Source organism: Myxocyprinus asiaticus, chromosome 25 (assembly GCF_019703515.2).
Source record: "Myxocyprinus asiaticus isolate MX2 ecotype Aquarium Trade chromosome 25, UBuf_Myxa_2, whole genome shotgun sequence".
In the NCBI taxonomy this organism is placed as follows: Eukaryota; Metazoa; Chordata; class Actinopteri; order Cypriniformes; family Catostomidae; genus Myxocyprinus; species Myxocyprinus asiaticus.
Genome location: NC_059368.1, coordinates 2086381 through 2106172, shown reverse-complemented (window position 1 = coordinate 2106172; position 19792 = coordinate 2086381). Strand labels below are relative to the sequence as shown.

The window sequence follows — 19792 nt, the reverse complement described above, 5'->3', positions numbered from 1 at the left end:
AAGTGTCAACTCAAACTATTGAGTACAAAAAATCTGTTATATTGTTCATTATTTAAGCTGTGAAAATGCATGACCTAATTTTGAGTTCAATTAAAATTATTTAGTAGAAAACAACAACATTTAAATAGCAAATCTGAGTTAAGCCTACTTGCATCTAGTTATCTTAACTTAAACAGTTAAGTTCATTCTATATGAACACCAAGTTAATTGATCTTAACTACATTACGTTTTGGAGACACCATTATCAGTTCAACTGAGGGAACGAACTTACTCAGCCAATTGAGTAAAGTCAACTTATTAGGGGTTTCAGTGGGGCAGTTGTTAGTTTTTTATTTATTTAATTAATTAATTAATTAATTTCTTCAGAATGATTGGGCGCTTGTGGAAAATCTTAGTCCTTGCTCTCTGTGAAAGAAAAAAAGTTGAATTTTGAATGACAAACCATTCAATCTGATGTTGTGTAGCACAACTAGTTAAATATGGATTGAGTTGCATACATACAGTTACATACATAATATTACTACATATGTTACTACAAGCAAACAATTACATATGGAATTTGTCTTCTTTACATATAAATGACCAAAGCTAACATTGTTTGCACTCTATAATGGGAGATCAGCTTCATTCTGTAAGTTCATACACATTTAGAATGTCTTCACATTTTATGTTTGTCCTCTTTCCAGTTGGAAAGGAACATTTTAACACTGTTTTATTATTATTAGAATAATTATTAAAAGTTTAATAATCAGTAAAAATCAATGGAGATCATCTGTGAGTAACCCAGAATGTGTGGTAAGGTTATTAAAAATGTGTTTAAGGATGTAGCTTTCAGGACAGGAAGTATACATCATTTTCTTTGCAACTAGAATGCTGCTTAATAACATGGCGGCACCTACTAAGAGGAAAGCAATTGGTGGGCAAATTTTTATGACTGTGGCTGCAAATACGAAGGTTGCAGGTTTGCTTGACAATCTCAACAATTGGTGCACTTCAAGATGCTTTAGATCAAAAGCCCATGGCAGCTAAAAGTTGAGAAAAAGCGGAATTTCTTTCGCAAAAGTCAAAACTGAGCAGGATTAAGTTAAAAAAAAATCATTGCTAGTTCTTTGGGATACATCTGCTCATAGAGATGTTTAATAAAATTCAAGAACTAAAATAAACATCTGCCCGCATATAATGATAAGCAGGTGAATTTACTGAGAGTGGGAAAAGCTGGAAATATCCATTAAAATGGAGCGGTAGTGCTTTGAATTTAATCTGAATGTCTCGATCGATGGTTGTTTCATTATACAATAGTACACCTGGGACTTATAGGGAGTGCCATATGTAAAGAAATTGTCTTTTTGTTAAACAAAGGTAGAAGAAAACACCAAAATTGTTGTGTATATTTACTAGAAAGCACACTGAAGAAAAATCACTCCAATTTATCGTCATCTGAATCCAGTAGCCCATTCTTTAAGGGTTAAGAAATCTTATCTATGGCAACAACAACTCAGTTTAAAAGTCATGAAACCAGTGGATTAAAATGAATGAAGTAGATGCTACAGTCTAGTTGGCTGAAAGACCCTTCATCAACCACCCGTGGATGATTCCATGAGGAGCCCATGATCTTGATGTTTAGTGTTATTTAAAGTTCTCTGGTTCTTGTGATTCTGTGAATTCACGGCGAGTTCCTGCATGTTTGCATCCTTTATTTCACAATCAAGTCTGAATCCAACACAGTGCTCTGGATTCTGCTTTCTGTATCCATCAGATATATATCTTCATTCTATCGTTGAAGCTCCATGCTAACACCAGATGATGGTCTTCTTTGCTCTTGTGGTCTCATCTGAAGTTCTCCAGTCCAGACTCTGGCCTCTACTGGGAGTGATTTCTGAAAACAGAAGCTTGTTGATTTGTTAAGCTAAAAGCAGGCTGTTCCACGCTTCACTCTTGGAGGTGGAAGATCCACTCGGAGAAAGTTTGAGAGCAGAACTTCCGCTTTGAGTTCCCATGTATGTAGGAATCGCAGAGACCTATAGAGACAAAACAAAGTTCTTGTGTTTCTCTCTCACTCTCAATTTTTTCAGCATCTAAACATTTTACATTTAAATGTTTTAATATTTTAATTAATTCACTTATATACGTACACTGAAAAATAGAAGGAATATTCTAGGTTCAATACAACTTAAGCTCAATCGATAGCATTTGTGGAATAATTTTGATTACCACAAAAAAAAAAAAAAACTTAATTTGGACTTGTCCCTCCTTTTCTTTTAAAAAAGCAAAATTCCGTGTTACAGTGAGACACTTACCATGGAAGTCAATGGGGTCAATCCGTAAATATTAAAATACTGTTTCAAAAGTATAGACACAAGCCCGTGCTATCAGTTGCTCTCCCGATGCTCTGTGCGCGTTTAGAGAGAATCTGTAGACTTTAAAAAATATACAGTATATATGCAGTTGTGCTCAAAAGTTTGCATACCCTTGGAGAATTGGTAATATATGTACCATTTTTAAAGAAAACATGAGTGAGCAGGCAAAACACATTTCTTTTATTTCTTATGGGATTCATATTCAACTGTAGGTTATAACAGAATGGCACAATCATAAAACAAAACATGGCAACAAAGAAAAAAATGAAATGACCCCTGTTCAAAAGTCTGCATACCCTTAGTTCTTAATACTGTGTATTGCCCCCTTTAGCATCAATGCAGTGTGCAGTCTTTTGTAATAGTTGTCTATGAGGCCCCAATTTCTTGCAGGTTGTATAGCTGCCCATTCGTCTTGGCAAAATGCCTCCAGGTCATGCAAAGTCTTTGGTCGTCTTGCATGAACCGCACGTTTGAGATCTCCCCAGAGTGGCTCAATGATATTAAGGTCAGGAGACTGTGATGGCCACTCCAGAACCTTCACCTTTTTCTGCTGTAACCACTGGAGGGTCAACTTGGCCTTGTGCTTAGGGTCATTGTCGTGCTGGAATGTCCAAGAGCGTCCCATGCGCAGCTTTCGTGCAGAAGAATGCAAATTGTCTGCCAGTATTTTCTGATAACATGCTGCATTCATCTTGCCATCAATTTTCACAAGATTCCCCGTGCCTTTAGAGCTCACACACCCCCAAAACATCAGTGAGCCACCACCATACTTCACAGTGGGGATGGTATTCTTTTCACTATAGGCCTTGTTGACCCCTCTCTAAACATAGCGCTTATGGTTGTGACCATAAAGCTCTATTTTGGTCTTGTCACTCCAAATTACAATGTGCCAGAAGCTGTGAGGCGTGTCAAGGTGTTGTCGGGCATATTGTAACCGTGCTTTTTTGTGGCATTGGCGCAGTAAAGGCTTCCTTCTGGCAGCTCGACCATGCAGCTCATTTTTGTTCAAGGATCGTCATATTGTGCTCCTTGAAACAACCACACCGTCTTTTTCCAGAGCAGCCTGTATTTCTCCTGAGGTTACCTGTGGGTTTTTCTTTGTATCCTGAACAATTCTTCTGGCAGTTGTGGCTGAAATCTGTCTTGGTCTACCTGACCTTGGCTTGGTATCAAGAGATCCCCAAATTTTCCACTTCTTAATAAGTGATTGAACAGTACTGACTGGCATTTTCATGGCTTTGGATATCTTTTTATATCCTTTTCCATCTTTATAAAGTTCCATTACCTTGTTACGCAGGTCTTTTGACAGTTCTTTTCTGCTCCCCATGGCTCAGTATCTAGCCTGATCAGTATCTAGCCTGCTCAGTGCATCCACGTGAGAGCTAACAAACTCACTGACTATTTATACACAGACACTAACTGCAACTTAAAAAGCCACAGGTGTGGGAAATTAACCTTTAATTGCCATTTAAACCTGTGTGTGTCACCTTGTGTGTCTGTAACAAGGCCAAACATTCAAGGGTATGTAAACTTTTGATCAGGGCCATTTGGGTGATTTCTGTTATCATTACCCTTGATCTTTTGACATATAAGAGGTCATTGTACTATAAAAACATCCTGTAAGTTTCAGAACTCAGATCTTTCTCGTTAGTCTAAAAACAGCTTATATTGAAGCCAATCTGCCAAAACGACAGGATGTGGAATGTGCCGCTTTATTACGTAATAGTGTTGCTAAACACCACCTCCGCAGAAGAAGATCAACGCCTGCTTCTACATCATTGCCTGTTTAGCCCCGCCCACCGATTCACGCATGTAGTAGGTAAATAACGTGAGAGGCAAATGCAGGTCTATGCAGAAACCAAATGATAAAGATGGCTCCGAAGACAACAAGATGCTGTGCATTGCCAAGTTGTGGAAAAACACAGTCTTTGCATTGCCTTCCTTCTGATCCCAACATTAGGAAAGAGTGGATGAACTTTATTTTTAATGAAGTTCCAGACCGTGTCAGTAAGAACTTGGTCCTTTGTTCACTTCATTTTACCGTGGATTCGTTTACAAACAAGGCACTATTCGACACAGGATTTTCAGAAAGATTTCAACTAAAAGACGATGCTGTGCCGACTATATTGGATTCGACAGTAATGTTGCACCATACAAGTGCGAGTAACTGTTTTTATTACAGATCGTTTGATATGTACTGAGTATTTATGCGTTTTTAACCTAAATCACAGCAGCGTCCATCTATGAAGGATGTAGGCTGTCAAACATACACACAGAAGTTTACATCGGTGGGCACACAGCTGTCCTTTGGAAATTTGGGACCTAATCATAGAAGCAAAGGTTTTTTAATTATGCTAAACTGTTAGCCAATCATACCAGTGGGTGTTTACTTCCTAGTCTACAATCCGCCACGCCTATTCAAATGGTGTGTTACGATGAGGGGGGTCAAAACAGGACAGAAAATAGCCTATTACTTCTAAATTATGATGTTTTTTTTATGTAAATCTTGATAACATTAAAAGTGGATCTCAGAGAACAGTACAAAAAAATAAAATAAAAAAAAATAAAGGCAGTTCATGACCCCTTTAAAAAGGAGCCAAACAACTATGTGATAATAAATGGCTTCATATGATCACTATTCTTAAATAAAAGACAGTCTTTTTGCATGATCAGTCATATTTTCAAAATCAATGCCAAAATTTCACAATTTCTGCCTGGGTATGCAAACTTTTGAGCACAACTGTATATATACATACACACAATTGACTCAACGGTGCTGTGGCAACGCGTTAGTAGATTGAAAAAGCTTCGGGTCAAAAGACTACTTGTTGTTCTGGTGGCCACACTTATCATCACTTATTTCAGGTGGGCATATGCAAAATCCTAAGAAAGATAGGTGGGCATACGGCGTATTCCCTGACTACACTACTGTCCAGAAGCTGTTTCTCTGATTTTCTCTCATTACCTCTATAAGGCACTGATCCCTCTTGTTTGAACGAGTCTTGTGATGGCGCAAGCGCTTATCTGCTTGTGTCTTTCAACATGCATGTTAAGATGAGCGGAAGAAGAAATAGTTCCCATCCTGCACAAATATTTGCTAATATAACATAATCCTTATTTCACTTTGAAGCTTATGATTATTGTTCATATTCATGGTAACTAAATAATAATATCCATAGATTATATATATATAATATTAAAAAAAAGGATAGGCGGGGGGCCTGGTAGCTCAGCGAGTATTGATGCTGACTATCACCCCTGGAGTTGTGAGTTCGAATCCAGGGTGTGCTGAGTGACTCCAGCCAGGTCTCCTAAGCAACCAAATTGGCCCAGTTGCTAGGGAGGGAAGAGTCACATGGGGTAACCTCCTCGTGGTCGCTATAATGTGTGGTCCACTCTTGGTGGGGCACGTGGTATGTTGTGCGTGGATGTGGTCTTGAGCCTGATGGACTACAACAGCAGAAGATCATGTCGGGCACTTTATTAGGACCATAGTGTTCCTAATAAAGTGCTCAGCATACATATATACATAGTATATATTACAAGAAAACAGCAATTATTGTGTGTGTGTGTGTGTGTGTGTGTGTGTGTGTGTGCGTGCAGTTGTCTCACCTGTGTGTGCATATGATGGTATGTATAGAGTGACACTGTGTCTGGTTCTGTCTTTATTGCTCGTGGTTCTTCTGTTGGACTGGAGTTCACAGCACTGGACGGGATCTGACCATCAGAACCAGCGGTTCCTTTAGAATCACAGACAGGTCAAAGGTCATACTCAGGGCATATTTGACACTTGGCTGTTTTACAAAAGATAAAAAGGTGGCTTCCATAACCAAGCACATATATAATCAGAATTATTTATTTGAAGTAGCATTATATGATAACCATGAGAAGAATCATAGATATTTTTCTACAAGTTGATGTATTTCTGCATCAGTATCTGATTCTGCACTCACCAGGTGTGGACTTGTTGACATTTTTGGGTTTGCGTTTGCGCGTCTGAATTCCCTCCTTCTTCATGGCAAGAGGACGAGGAATCTGTATAAAAAAGGTTTCCATACATTTTTATTTTGAACTTTAAAATAAAGTTTACTGCACAAACGCTTGTAACTCCGTTGCATGTGAGATTGAGTATTTTGTTTATTCTCTGCTACCCTCTGTTACACATATTACTACAGTTTCTCTCTCTACGGTCTGTTTTATTAGCATTACAAAAACTGTAAATTTTTGTATCATTAAAAAAAAGACGTAAAAGTATTTGCAACATACAAATGACACAAAAATAAGCCATTTAAATGTAACAACAGGGCAAATTGAGTAAGCAAGTAATATAAACAAAGTAAACCAGACTGGAAAGGATAATGTAAAGATGAAAAATAAGACTAAATATGCCAATAATAGTAATAATAAACCTAAATGAAGTCAAAGATTTCTCTCTCACCCCATGGAGTTTCATGTAGAGCCCGCAAGCGTTGCACACCGGTTCACCCTCTGCATTACGTCTCCAAAGTGTAGTTGTGGTCGTGTGACAGTTAGTGCAAGACAAACCCACCCGCCTGGACGCAGACTGAAAGAGGGACAGAGAAAAGAAGTATATTGAGCTCATTTGGGTTATTAATTAACATCACCTTGACTCCAGCTTGTTAAAAGCTCATAAAAGTCAAGTTAGATCAGAGAAAAAGCTTGAGCAGCATTTGAATGACAAATGACTCTTGCTTTCATATTTTGTTTTAAAATGCAATGACACTCAGACATTTTTAAGGCTGATTTAATGATTTTATGATGCAAATATGGTTTCAGACAGTACGTTTAAATGTTTTTATTTTGCTGAAATAAAGTGATGGACCATATTAATGCAGTCTGAGAGAGACCCACCAATCGTCTTTGAGGTTTAATGAGCGGACGGTTTATTCCGTTCATTTTGTGGTAGAGTCCACAGGCGTTACACAGATAGTGACCCGTTCCATCTCGCCGCCAGAGCGGAGTGGACATCGCCCCACAGTTCACACACTCACGGCCCTCTGCAAAGTCATCAAAAAACTCTGAAGAGAGAGACAGAAAGATAGACAAATAGAAAGAGACAGATGTTCTTAAACATTTACATTGTGAATCAGAGGCATTTGTACTTTTTTAGAAGTACTGGGGCAAAGGTTCTGAATAAAGTAAAGAAGTATATCCTGAGAAACCGCTAGAAACGACTCACACTCAAATGGGCTGTTTGAATGATGTAAACTGAACTGCAATGAAATTCAGACTGTTTTGAAAGTCATTGAAAAGAACTGACTTACGGCAGTCATTCTATTGCAAATCGTGCATCGCTAGTTCTGAACCGCGAACCGATACAGACTGCTTTGCTAACCAATTTGACGATTAACCGTAAACTGATACAGAATGTTTTGCTAGCACATTTGAACAATTCATTGAAAAGAACCGATTTACAAGAGTCATTCTTTTCCAAATCGTGCATCACTAGTTCTGAACTGTGAACTGATACAGACTATTTTGCTAACCAATTTGACAGTGAACTGCAAACCGATTTGGACCGATTTGCTAACCTGTTTGACCGAATCACTGAAAAGAGCCGACTTACTATGTTCATTTGCGAATCGGGCATTGCTAGTTATGAACCGTGAACTGATACAGACTGTTTTGCTAACAAATTTGACGATTAACCGTGAAGCGATTCAGACCAGTTTGATTACACATTTGATGATGGACTGTGCACTGATTCAGAGCGATTTGCTAATGTGTTTAACTGATGTACCGCAAAACGATTCAACCCATTTTGTTAACCCGTTTGACCGATGAACAGTAAACTGTTTTAGACCATTAAGCTTACCCATTTTACTGAAACATTGAAAAGAACCAACTCAAAAGAGTGACAGAAATAAGGGACACACAACATAGTTTCTGAAACCGTCAGGGCAATGTTTCCCAGGTCGGTAAAAATTTTACTGCACTGCCAAAAATTTAGGTAATTTTAATGGTAATATAATGAAAAATGCAAAAGTAAAAAATAAAAAGTTACTTGGTAAACGGGTAGTTACCTTAACATATACAGTAAACACAAAAATACTACCGAAAAACTCACGATGGAGAAAAACACGAAAACACAACCAAAAAAACAAGAAAAGTGACTAAGAAACTGGAAACAAATGAAAACAAATCCAAAGCCATGTGTTCACACAAGAGAAGAGAACAAAACATGTCCAAGGCGGAACAGACCAGAGCGGAGCCGGTGGGACAGACCAAGGGAGGGATGGTGGGGGAAATCAGGGGGAAGGCTTCAGAAAAGGGATGGGGTCAGGCGGCCTGGGAGAAGGATCCAGATGGGGGTAGGGTCTGGCTGCCTGGAAGTAGGCTTGAATCAAGGAATGAGGTCTGGCACCAGAAAGGGAGCAAGTTCCGGTGACCCGGGAGGAGGAGCCAGGAAGGGAGTGGGGTCAGGCGGTCCAGGAGGAGAATCCATGAAGGGGGCAAAGTCTGGCGGCGAGGGAGGAGGCTTGAGGACAGGGATGGTGGAACGGCCTCCATGGCCAGGAGCACTGGCAGCGGGAAGGGAATGGCCTCCTTGGCCAGAAGCACTGACAGCAGTAGGGGATCGGCATCCATGGCTGGAAGAGCTGGCAGTGGCAGGGGAACAGCCTCTGTGGCCAGAAGCGCTGACAGTGGTAGGGGATCGGTCGCAACATGGAACCCTACCGGGGAAAATCCAGTGGACTCTGGTGTAGGGGCCACTAACCTTCTCCTCCTTCTCTTCCTGGCGGGCAGCAGTGGGCTCATCCACCCCCAGGTGGTCAGCAGTGAGCTCACCTGCCCCTAGGCATTCAGCAGCGGGCTCCCCCGCCTTTAGGAGGTTAGCCACTGGCTCCCCCACCTCCTGGCGGGCCGCCGTGGGCTCCTCCACTTCCTGGCTATACCATGCTATCGTTCAGGTAGAACTATTCTTTCACCACTAAAGATAGCTTCACTAATAATCTTCCCGATCTATCTCATATACTCAGTAAGCCACAAAGTCTAGAAGAACTTGATGTAATAACAGAAAATGTAAATACAGTCTTCTCTAGCACTCTTTATAGTGTCGCCCTCTTTTGATTAAAGCAAATTAAAGAAAAAAGCCATGTTACAATGATCACACTCATGTTGTCAAGAGAGCAGCTTGGAAAATGGAGCACAAATGGAAGAATACAAAATTAGAGGTATTTTGCGGTGCATGGAATGATAGTGCCTGTAGCTATAGACAGGCACTAAAAGCTGCCAGGTCAGAATATTTAAGCAAACTCATAGAAAATAACCACAACAATCCTAGGTGTTTATTCAGTACTGTGGCTAAATTGGTTAGGAATAAAGCCTCAACTGAACCAGATATTCTGTCGCACCACAATGGTAATGACTTCATGAATTTCTTTACTGATAAAATTAAAATAATCAGAAATAAAAGTGGAATTATGCAATCATCTGTCACAATACCTCAGAAAACAGTGTCTCATATATTTCCTCACAAGCAGCTTCAATCCTTTATAGTCATAGGTCATGAAAAGCTAACAAAACTTATCGAAACATCAAAAGCCACAACAAGTATGTTAGATCCAATACCAACTAAACTCTTAAAAGAGGTATTCCCTGTAATCTCAGAACCTCTTCTTAATATTCTTAGGACATGTCCCAAGAAACTTTAAAATGGCAATTATCAAACCACTTAATAAGAAGCCACTGCTTGATCCTGGAGAATTGGCTAATTATAGACTGATTTCAAATCTCCCATTTATGTCAAAAATACTAGAAAAGGTAGTGTTCTCCTATGAACTATGTTCATTTCTACAGAGAAATAGTATATATGAACAATTTCAGTCAGGATTTAGGCCCCACCACAGTACAGAGACTGCACTTATCAGAGTTACAAATGTCTTGCTCCTATTATCTGATCACAGCTGCATTTCTCTTCTAGTGCTTTTAGATCTTAGTGCTGCCTTTGTCACCATAGATCACGACATTATCTTGAATAGGCTTGAGAATTATGTTGCCATTTGTGGACTTGCATTAGAATGGTTTAGGTCCTATTTAGCAGACCGCTACCACTTTGTCTATGTAAACGAGAAACTGTCAAATTAAACAAAAATAAAGTACGGAGTGCCACAGGGACCAGTTTTAGGGCCTCTGCTTTTCTCCTTATACATGTTTCCCTTGGGAGATATTATCAGGAATCATGGAATAAGTTTCTACTGTTATGCCGATGATACCCAACTTTATATTTCTTTGAAACCCGACGAAATTTCACAATGCTCCAAATTAGCAGAGTGTATCAATGAAATCAAAGACTGGATGGCCAGAAATGTCCTTCAACTCAGTTCCAGCAAAACAGAGGTACTAATTATTGGCCCAAAAACCTCTAAAAATAAGCCGCTAAAATATAATTTGATTCTTGATGGATGTACAGTTGTATTGTCTTCTACAGTGAAGAACCTAGGTGTTATATTTGATACCAATCTGTCATTTGAAAATCTAATTTCCAATGTTTTTAGAACAGCATTCTTCCACCTCAGGAATATTGCTATGTTATGACACATTGCTGATGCCAAAAAACTAATTCATGCATTCATGACCTCAAGACTAGATTATTGTAATGCACTACTGGGAGGATGTCCAGCAAGATCAATAAATAAACTTCAATTGGTTCAAAATGCAACAGAGTGCTGACTACAAACAAAACATATGATCATATAGGCCACATTTTTATCGTCGTTACATTGACTACCTGTAAAATTTAATATTAATTAAAAATGTGTTTTTAACTACGTACAAAGCTTTGAATGATCTAGCTCGCAGTACAGTAGTGGATCCTGGCATAGGTGATATAGGTAGCCGCCTAGGGCAGCAATGCTCTCTGGGGCAGCACGACAGGGTACCTGATCGGCCGCCCCTCACAGAGCTTGAAAGATCACGATGGGGAAAGGTGCCCCAAACTGTGTTACCCCGCCCATGGCTTGAGATGTGAGAAAGGTGCCCCAAATTGAGCCACCCCGCCCCCGCAGAGAGCTCGCAAGTTTGCGATGGGGGAAAGGTGCCCAGAGTTGTTCCTGCCAGGCTACTCAGCCTTAAAGACTCTAAATGGTTAAGATTATGAATGTTCATAATGTATTGTTACATTATGAACAAACATAAGATAATCATGATCAACAGTATAATATATATATATATTACATATTTATATATATTTATATATTATATTATACATGTATATGTTTATATACAGTATATACATACATACACTACATACACACATATATATATATAGTTACTTCATTTCTATATTCATTGTCTAGTTATTTTTATTTAAAGGGATAGTTTACCCAAAGATGAAAAACCTCTCACCATTTACTCACCCTCATGCCATTCCAGAAACATGGCTTTCTTTCTTTTGCAAAATACAGATTAATTTTTTTTAGTTGAATATTTCAGCTCTGTAGGTACATAAAATGCAAGTGAATGAGAAAAGCACATAAAGGCAGCATAAAACTAATCCATAAGTCTCCAGTGGTTAAATCTATGACTTCAGAAGCAACATGATAGATGTGGGTGAGAAACAGATCAATATTTAAGTCCCTTTTTACTCTAAATCTCCACTTACACTTTCAGACATGAAAGTGAAAATAAACAGGCATCAAATGTGACTTTCAGATGTGAAAGTGGAGATCTCGCCTAGGGCACCAAGTAAGCCAGAACCGCCACTGCCACAGTACTTAAGTGACCTTCCACCACACTATATTCCATCACGTTCATTATGATCGCAAAAATATGGCCTGTTAATAGTTCCTAGAATATCAAAATGCACAAAAGGAGGTAGATCCTTTCCTATTTAACTCCTAAACTATGGAATAGTCTCCCTAACACTGTTCGGGATGCAGACACAGTCACTCAGTTTAAGTCTAGACTAAAGACTCATCTATTTAGCCAGGCATACACCTAATTTATCCATCAACTCACAATTAGGCTGCTTTAGTTAGGTCTTCCGGAACCAGAAACATTTATCATGATCTATAACTCTGCAAAAAATGTAATGGCATCTAGGCTAATATTATTCTATTTGTTTCCCTGTCTCAACAGAACCAGCCAGATCCAGCTCCGTTCCTGCTTGGCGATGGACTCCACTGCTACGTGTCTCTGAGTGATGACGACTAAATGAAGCCGGTGCCAGCCAGACATCACTTCAGTCTATTATGTTGGTATAATGGTTCAACAAATGCATGGGCAAGGAGGAAGCTGGACCGGCTTAACAAACACGTAGACATTTATTGCACATACGCTTTTCAGCGTTACATAATAAGGCTTTTCAGCCATAAAATTCAATACACGCGTTGCTTTTCAGTAGACACGTTCAACACAAAGATACACACACAAACACATCGCTTCATGCGTCTCTCTCTCTCCCCGTCTGCTGCTGTCTCCTCTCCTTAAATACTCCCACTGCCCCTCACTGGAACAAATTGACTGGTGTTGCACACAGGTGGAACTCATTTACCACTTATCTTCCACGCCTTGCTCTGCCCAGACGCTGCTCGGCCCAGCCCTGCTCACCACAGATGGACTTCAGAGGATGAACTGATGCCAACTCCAACCATAAGACATGGGATACTTCATATGACACTGCCTGAAAATTAGACTTAGGATAGACCTCACCGAAATGACCGGCCGGTTGAACTGCGATGCACCTCATTGATCTCTGTCTGCATCACCTTGGTCTAATGATGGACTACACTCTTATAATGGAATACACCAACTATCAATTAAGTGCCGACAAAAGCCTTCATCAGCCAACTAACAAAGGACAATGCATCAATGTGAACTTCTGCAGTTAATCCAGGATGGACTTCAAAGACATTAGTCATTAATCTTAAAGTTCATACAACATTTTTGTTTAAACACTGACCCTTAACACTTACTTAGTTGACTAATTTTAAACCATGACTTGCATTGCACATAAATAAGTAATATTGTCATTATATTCATGATGTTTAGTCAGAGGGGAACTGGCTCCCACAGTGAATCTGGTTTCTCTCAAGGTTATTTTTCTCCATTAACCAACATCTTATGGAGTTTTGTGTTCCTTGCCACGGTCGCCTTCAGCTTGCTCACAGTTATTATTTAATGTTTTATTTTTATACAAAATTGACAATCATATTTAATCAAACCACACAATGATGACTTGATAGATATTGCAGTTTCATTTTCTGTTAAAGCATGATTTTCTGTAAAGCTGCTTTGAAACGATGTGTGTTGTGAAAAGCGCTAAAAAAATACAAATGATTTGACTTGGTGGTCAGCAGCTAACTTCCTCCTCCTATGGTGATGTGAAGCCCGAGAGGAACTAGGGGAAGGACAGGGCACGTGCTGAGAGGAGTTGTGGGATTTGGTGTTCCGACGTTGAAGCAGAAACTCCATCTCTGCAAGCCAAAAACGAGGTCAACCAAATCCCAATAAGGCCAAAAAAATACAATAAAATATATCTCACCCAGCTCCTCTGCACGGTACGACTTGTCCAAGCCTGACAGAAAATTATGTTTAAGGAAGGTCTCACCAATACACCACCTGATGGCCGCATTGGAGAGTTCCATGGCATAAATGCCAATGGGCCGTCTGTCCTGAGATAAAGAATGGAAGGTGGTGTCCTGGGAGACTGATTCCTCTTGGACAGGAGCTGGGTAAAAAAAAAAAAGCCCATATTGCCTCTGCTGGGTTCTGTTGTGGCCAGATTGTTATGTCACGGTTTGTAAGGAATAGACCCAAACGCAGAGAGGCAACAAAACAGGGCTTTATTAAAGAAAACAGAAATACAACTGAAAAACTCACGATGGAGAAAAACACGAAAAAAGAACCAAAAACTCGGCAAACAAGAAAAGTGACTAAGAAACTGGAGACTAGACTAGAGCCAACCGACAGGGTAACACACAAAAAACAATCTGGCACAGGACTGAACATGAGAGGAGCTTATATGGGGGAGAAAACAAGGAGGGTAAACATTAGTAAACCGTAAGGTATACAGGCATAAAAATTACAGTACATCCCGTAAAGCCTGAAACATGGTTGCCGTATTATCTGTACATTTCTGGCAACCACAGCTGCCGGTATTTCACTGTAAATTTAGCCTAATTTTTTTTACAGTGTGGGGCACCCCCCCCCCCCCCCATAAATGGTGTCTTGCCACGCCCCTGAACACACTTTAAAAAACAAGCTCTCAAACATAAATATACCCATTTGAACCAAAGAGGGTTTTGTAGTCTGGAGTTATAAAACAATCTTTATAATTCCTCAAAGAACTTCTTACATCAACTCCTCAAGAACCTTATACTAAAGAACCCTACACATCCCGAATCAAAGTGACAATGTCTTGTGATCAACAGGAGGCACTCTTTGCCAAGTTTTACAGTCGTGTCTCTATCAGATGTGTCCTCTTGTCTCTTACACACAGACAGCTCAAACTGAGCTAATGTTTATAAATGGAAACAGAGAGCTCATATATCACACACAGTCTCTGAGGAGCCCTTAAACACAACACTGAATCAATGTGGACAAATAATCATTCATCTCTCTCAGTAAACCATTCATGAGGTTTTCAAACAACTTTGTGGCACTTTTAACAAGCTGTCAAGTTCAACAGAGCAATTTCAAATTACTATCAGCATCATATATCAGGTGTCTTATATCCACACTAATAATTCTTGAGCCATAAACTCAGCTGGCCACATATAGAAAAGACAATTTTCTTTCAGCCATGAATTCACATTATTATCAGGAATTAGTAAAACTCATTACAAACAAATAAGAGGATTATAACTACAATTTTCAAACAATCATAAACAAGTTAGTTTGGACAACAGGATTGCTGTATATTGTGGCTAGGAGGAGACACAAGCCTGACAACAGTGTCCACACCACAGGAAACTGAACAAAAGAGCATCCAACTTCTCACATAAATATATATATATATATATATATATATATATATATATATATATATATATATATATATATATATATATATATATATATTTCTCAGTTGACAAATAACAAGTTGTTTGGCATGATCAGTTAAGCAATTAATGGCTATGAATAGGGGTCATGCAAACACTTATACAACATAATACATTTACTGTATTACTAGGAAATACTTTTTTACATGAGCACACTTTTGGGAATTATACGGAATATCAGAAATCAACATTATGGGAGATTATTTCTTCCTTTTTGCATCAGTGACTGATATGACACTTACATTATTTTTAATCTATCTCTGGGAATGTATTATTAATCATCATAACTAACTAGACCAACCAAAAACCAGCAAAACTTAAAACACTAGGTCAATGGGATCTATAACATTAAAGACTATATAAACAATAATACATATATATGTATTTACAGGAACAGGATGACGCCTCTTTTACAAGTGTGTTTGCAACAACAACAACAACAGACTATTAAAAGCACATGATTGTGAAAAAGGTAACATTTATTCATAAAAGTTATGTTTGATAAAAATCTGCTACATTGATTCACTTTATTTTTCAAACAAACAGAATTTAGTCTATAGTTTTTAGACTCCACTGATGGATAATGAAGCAGTTTTTTTATTTTAGTGTTTCATTTGAAGTCAAGTTAGAATAGAAATGATTTCGCATGAATGTGTTTATTAAGGACATACAGTGTCATGGAAAAGTTGTCAAACGTTCGACTTTTTGACGTGCATGAAAAAATGTATGAATCTCGATTAATATATTAAACGTGATTAAACTTGATAATAGTAAAAGATCTGAAGGCGTCCAGAGGTTTTATTAACAGTCATGCAAATAGGCAAATTCAGCCCTTATCAGAACGAAAACATTTGCGTATAGTCATAACCTGCAATAACATGACTCTCATAACGTTAAGCTTTAAAAACAAGCTATAAAATGCTGTGAAACAAACATACAGGCGATGCGATTTTAACAACAGTGTTTCTGCGATTTTTAAATCACATCTCAGTGGACACTTTGTGATGCTCATACAGAGGAAATGCATATCATATTTAATGTCGATATAAAAGGTGTGGTGGTTTCATGTAGCTTATTTTAAACTGGAAAATTAAGTAAAAGAAAAGAACATTTAGAAACAATGTCTTTGTTTAAATGTGTAGGCCTATAATCACATTTTATTCTCTCTCTCTCTGTCTGTTTTTTATTTATTTATTTTTATTGCCACTAATGATTTCTAATCCATTATTGTATATTAAATAGATGTCAAAATCGAGGGTAAATGCAGAAATAAAATCAAGTTTTTAAGTTTTGAAAGTTTCAAATTACTGATATAATTTGTCGGGTCTTGTCAAAGCTTTTGAGAAGAGAAATTTAAAAGCCTTTTCTTTTATTTTCATTTTGACTTCCTTGCTATATATCAGATGATTCATATCCCAGAAAAAAATAAAATAACTATGCGACAATATGTCTCTTCGTTGAAACACCGAAAAAGGGAAGAACCTTAAAAAATGTGAAATAATTGTCAAATAAATAAATAAATAAATATGAACTAATGAACAAATAAAAAACTAAGCTACTGTAGCTGTTTTAAGTCGAAATTGTAATTTTTCGTTGAAAACGTTTTTTTTTTTTACATTTGCAGTTAAAGATTGAATAGAAAAACAATTTTGCACATTTACAGATGGCACTAAATACCATTTAGATAACGTAATAAACAAGTCGAAAGCAAATTTGTTTGCAGTGAAATAACGGGTTTCAAGAGAACAAAAACTGTCTTCATAACGAAATTTAATTTGGGTTATACTTTGAAGAAAGTGGCTCAAATTGGATATGCTTCTAGTTATCTAAAATGCTTATTTTAATTGTTTTAAGCTTAAGAATAAAATGATAGGCTAAGTGTTCAATACAGTCCCTCTTTGTGAATGTCTTTGAGCTCGTAATTAAAACAATTTAATCACGGCCTTGTCTCGTGAGACTTTGATAAACGCTAATCTATAACTCACATAATCATTATAAGGTGTTCAATGAGTTGGCAAACACACAGCAAACCCTTTTGAATAAACTCAGACAAGAAGCAAACACGGGTCACGACAGACAGTTTATAAAAACATTTTTTTTATTAAATGTGCAACTGTTTGCGCATGTATTATTTTCATGCAGCTGCTGTATCAGGCTCAACTGATCAAATGCCATTAAACTTCTAACATGTGCTGTTTCATGGCGCAATCTGAAATAACAATCCATAAATACGCGAAATTAAAGACCGCAACATTACCCTCTTAATCTTATATATATAGTCAATTTAAAGAGTTCAACCAATATTTTCTGGCAACAAAAACATCTTGCACTGTGAGTGAAAGTGAAATTATGCAGGTGTTTCCTTTAGGAACTAGCCTACACTTACTTTTGTTGGTTTAACCAAATGTAGTCACGTTAATAAAGTCATATTAAATCCCATTCAGTTTTCACATTAAGCACATTTTTGATTAATAGCCTGATGAAACATTTTACAGTGCTGAAAATATTTTGATAACCTAATAAATTAGCCTACTATAATTATTGCTAATTAAACCAGTTTTGTTCGATTCTAACAAATTATTTAATATGTTTTTATAAATTATTCTGCACCAGTGAAAGTATATGTAAGGGTCAGATCAGAAGTATCTATTTAAAATAAAAAGCGCAAGTGTTCACTTATTAGGCGGCTAAAGTTAATTTTAAGATCTCAAGTAGGTTATACTTTTGATAACGCAAGTTTAAGAAAGTATGCAGAAACACACAAATTCTCACCTAAATTTTGGTGTCTTGTGGCATTGCCCGGTCCACCGGTGTGGAGGCTGTGCAGCACGGAACTGTCGAAGTGAGAAGCCGCCCAAGAGCCTCCGATATTCGGGCTCACGTAGGCCGGGTACCCGCTGTGATACGAGCCACCCAGACCCCGAGAACCGTAGTGCTCCCGCCCGTTGGCGGTGACGTTCAACGGGCTCGTGAAGGTCGCCGTCTCCCGGGCCGCAGCGACCCCGGATGTTAACGGAGGACTTGTGGAGAAGGAGAACCTGGACACCGGGGAATGATGGTGCGCTCCGGTGGAGTTGTACGAGGCCACCGCTTCCGCGCCCGACTGCGCCCAGGCCGAGTGACCCGACACGGGGCTGCTCTGCTGGGACGTCTGGAGGTACGGCAGGGCCGGTATCATCGGGGTCACCCGGGTGGTGGGCACGTACACCGGTGAAGTGGCCGCAGAAGCGGCGTTATGGAGGAAACTGGGCTCGTAAGACGCGGGTCCGTGGTTGGTGGACATCGTTCCACCTTGATACATGTCCACAGGTGACCGTCCACCCCGATTATTCCAATTTGGCTGGATTTGGCGCATTGATACCTCCCGTTAATCCGAGCAGATCTCAGCGGCGTGACCTTTGCCTCGCGCCGGCGGAGAGCATTTTCTGCCTCACCTCACCCTCAAAAGTGCGAAGAAGAGAGCAGAGAGGATGATGAGGGTGGATAGTCTCACTGAAGTCTCTCCCAGCACTCCTCCCCGTCTCTCTCGGTCTCTCCGCCTCCAGTAAAGCGCATCTCATCATGAAGAGTTTCCTGACAAACATTTCACGTGGGCTTCAAAAGCCTGTAGGCCTACATATGATTTGTCAGATAACATAAAATCTACCTTATGTGGAAACATTTAAATGAACTGGTTTTAAGTCAATAGGCCGTTAGTTCTCTATCCTATTCTATTCTATTCTATTCTATTCTATTCACCTAGTCAATGAACACAGGTTACACCAACGAAATATTTAAAGGAATATTCTGGTTTAAGAGTTAAGCATTTGTGACAATGTTGATTACCACAAAAAAAATAAATAAATAAATAAATAAAAATAAAAAAATAAAAATAAATAAATAAATTATTTTTTAATTAATGATTATTTTTTCATTCATTCAAAAAGTCCTAAAACCTTACTGTAATCTTGAGTTTTTTTTTGTTTTTTGTTTTTTCTTCAAACAGACAATTAAATAAACAAAAATAAACAAATACTACCCTAGGCGAATTGCTACTGCTAGGTCACTAATCAAATGTAAGTATAGGCCGAAGTAAATTTGTATTATTGTTTTTTTTGTTTGTTTTTCTTAATTATGCAAAATTCATCACTATCTTTTAACTCACTCAAAAGAAAAAGAAAGCAGATTTATGCATTTGAAATTCATAACAAAATTCCTTACAATTTAATTGAGCAATATTCCATCAAATTAAACTTAAATAAATAAATTAATAGAACTATTAAATAAAATAAATTTGGTTAAACATTGCACAATTCAATTTGATGGAATTTTGTTATGAAATTGAAAATTTGGAAATCTTAAAAAATAGGCAAAACATTATTTGAGTGTATTTTTGATATATATTTTTTAAGCATCAATAATAAAACAATA

At 38.2% G+C, this 19792-nt stretch overlaps 1 protein-coding gene across 3 annotated transcripts; it reads right to left on the bottom strand.

Annotated features, from left to right (window-relative positions):
* Window positions 1-313: 313 nt before the first annotated feature.
* On the bottom strand, window positions 314-18893 carry LOC127416332 (transcription factor GATA-4-like). Of its 3 annotated transcripts, XR_007893090.1 has the most exons (8): window positions 18155-18893; window positions 7230-7396; window positions 6796-6921; window positions 6311-6392; window positions 5970-6097; window positions 5614-5807; window positions 5323-5439; window positions 314-2018 (listed from the first exon to the last, which is right to left on the bottom strand). XR_007893090.1 is itself a non-coding variant. In XM_051655637.1 (6 exons), the coding sequence occupies exons 1-6, from the start codon at window positions 18735-18737 to the stop codon at window positions 1902-1904; spliced, it is 1203 nt and encodes a 400-aa protein (XP_051511597.1). In that variant the 5' UTR covers window positions 18738-18889; the 3' UTR covers window positions 314-1901. The 3 variants fall into 3 exon arrangements, 1 of the variants encoding a protein (XP_051511597.1); XR_007893091.1 differs by lacking the exon at window positions 5323-5439 and having other exon boundaries at window positions 1880-2018; XM_051655637.1 differs by lacking the exons at window positions 5323-5439; window positions 5614-5807 and having other exon boundaries at window positions 18155-18889.
* Window positions 18894-19792: the final 899 nt, after the last annotated feature.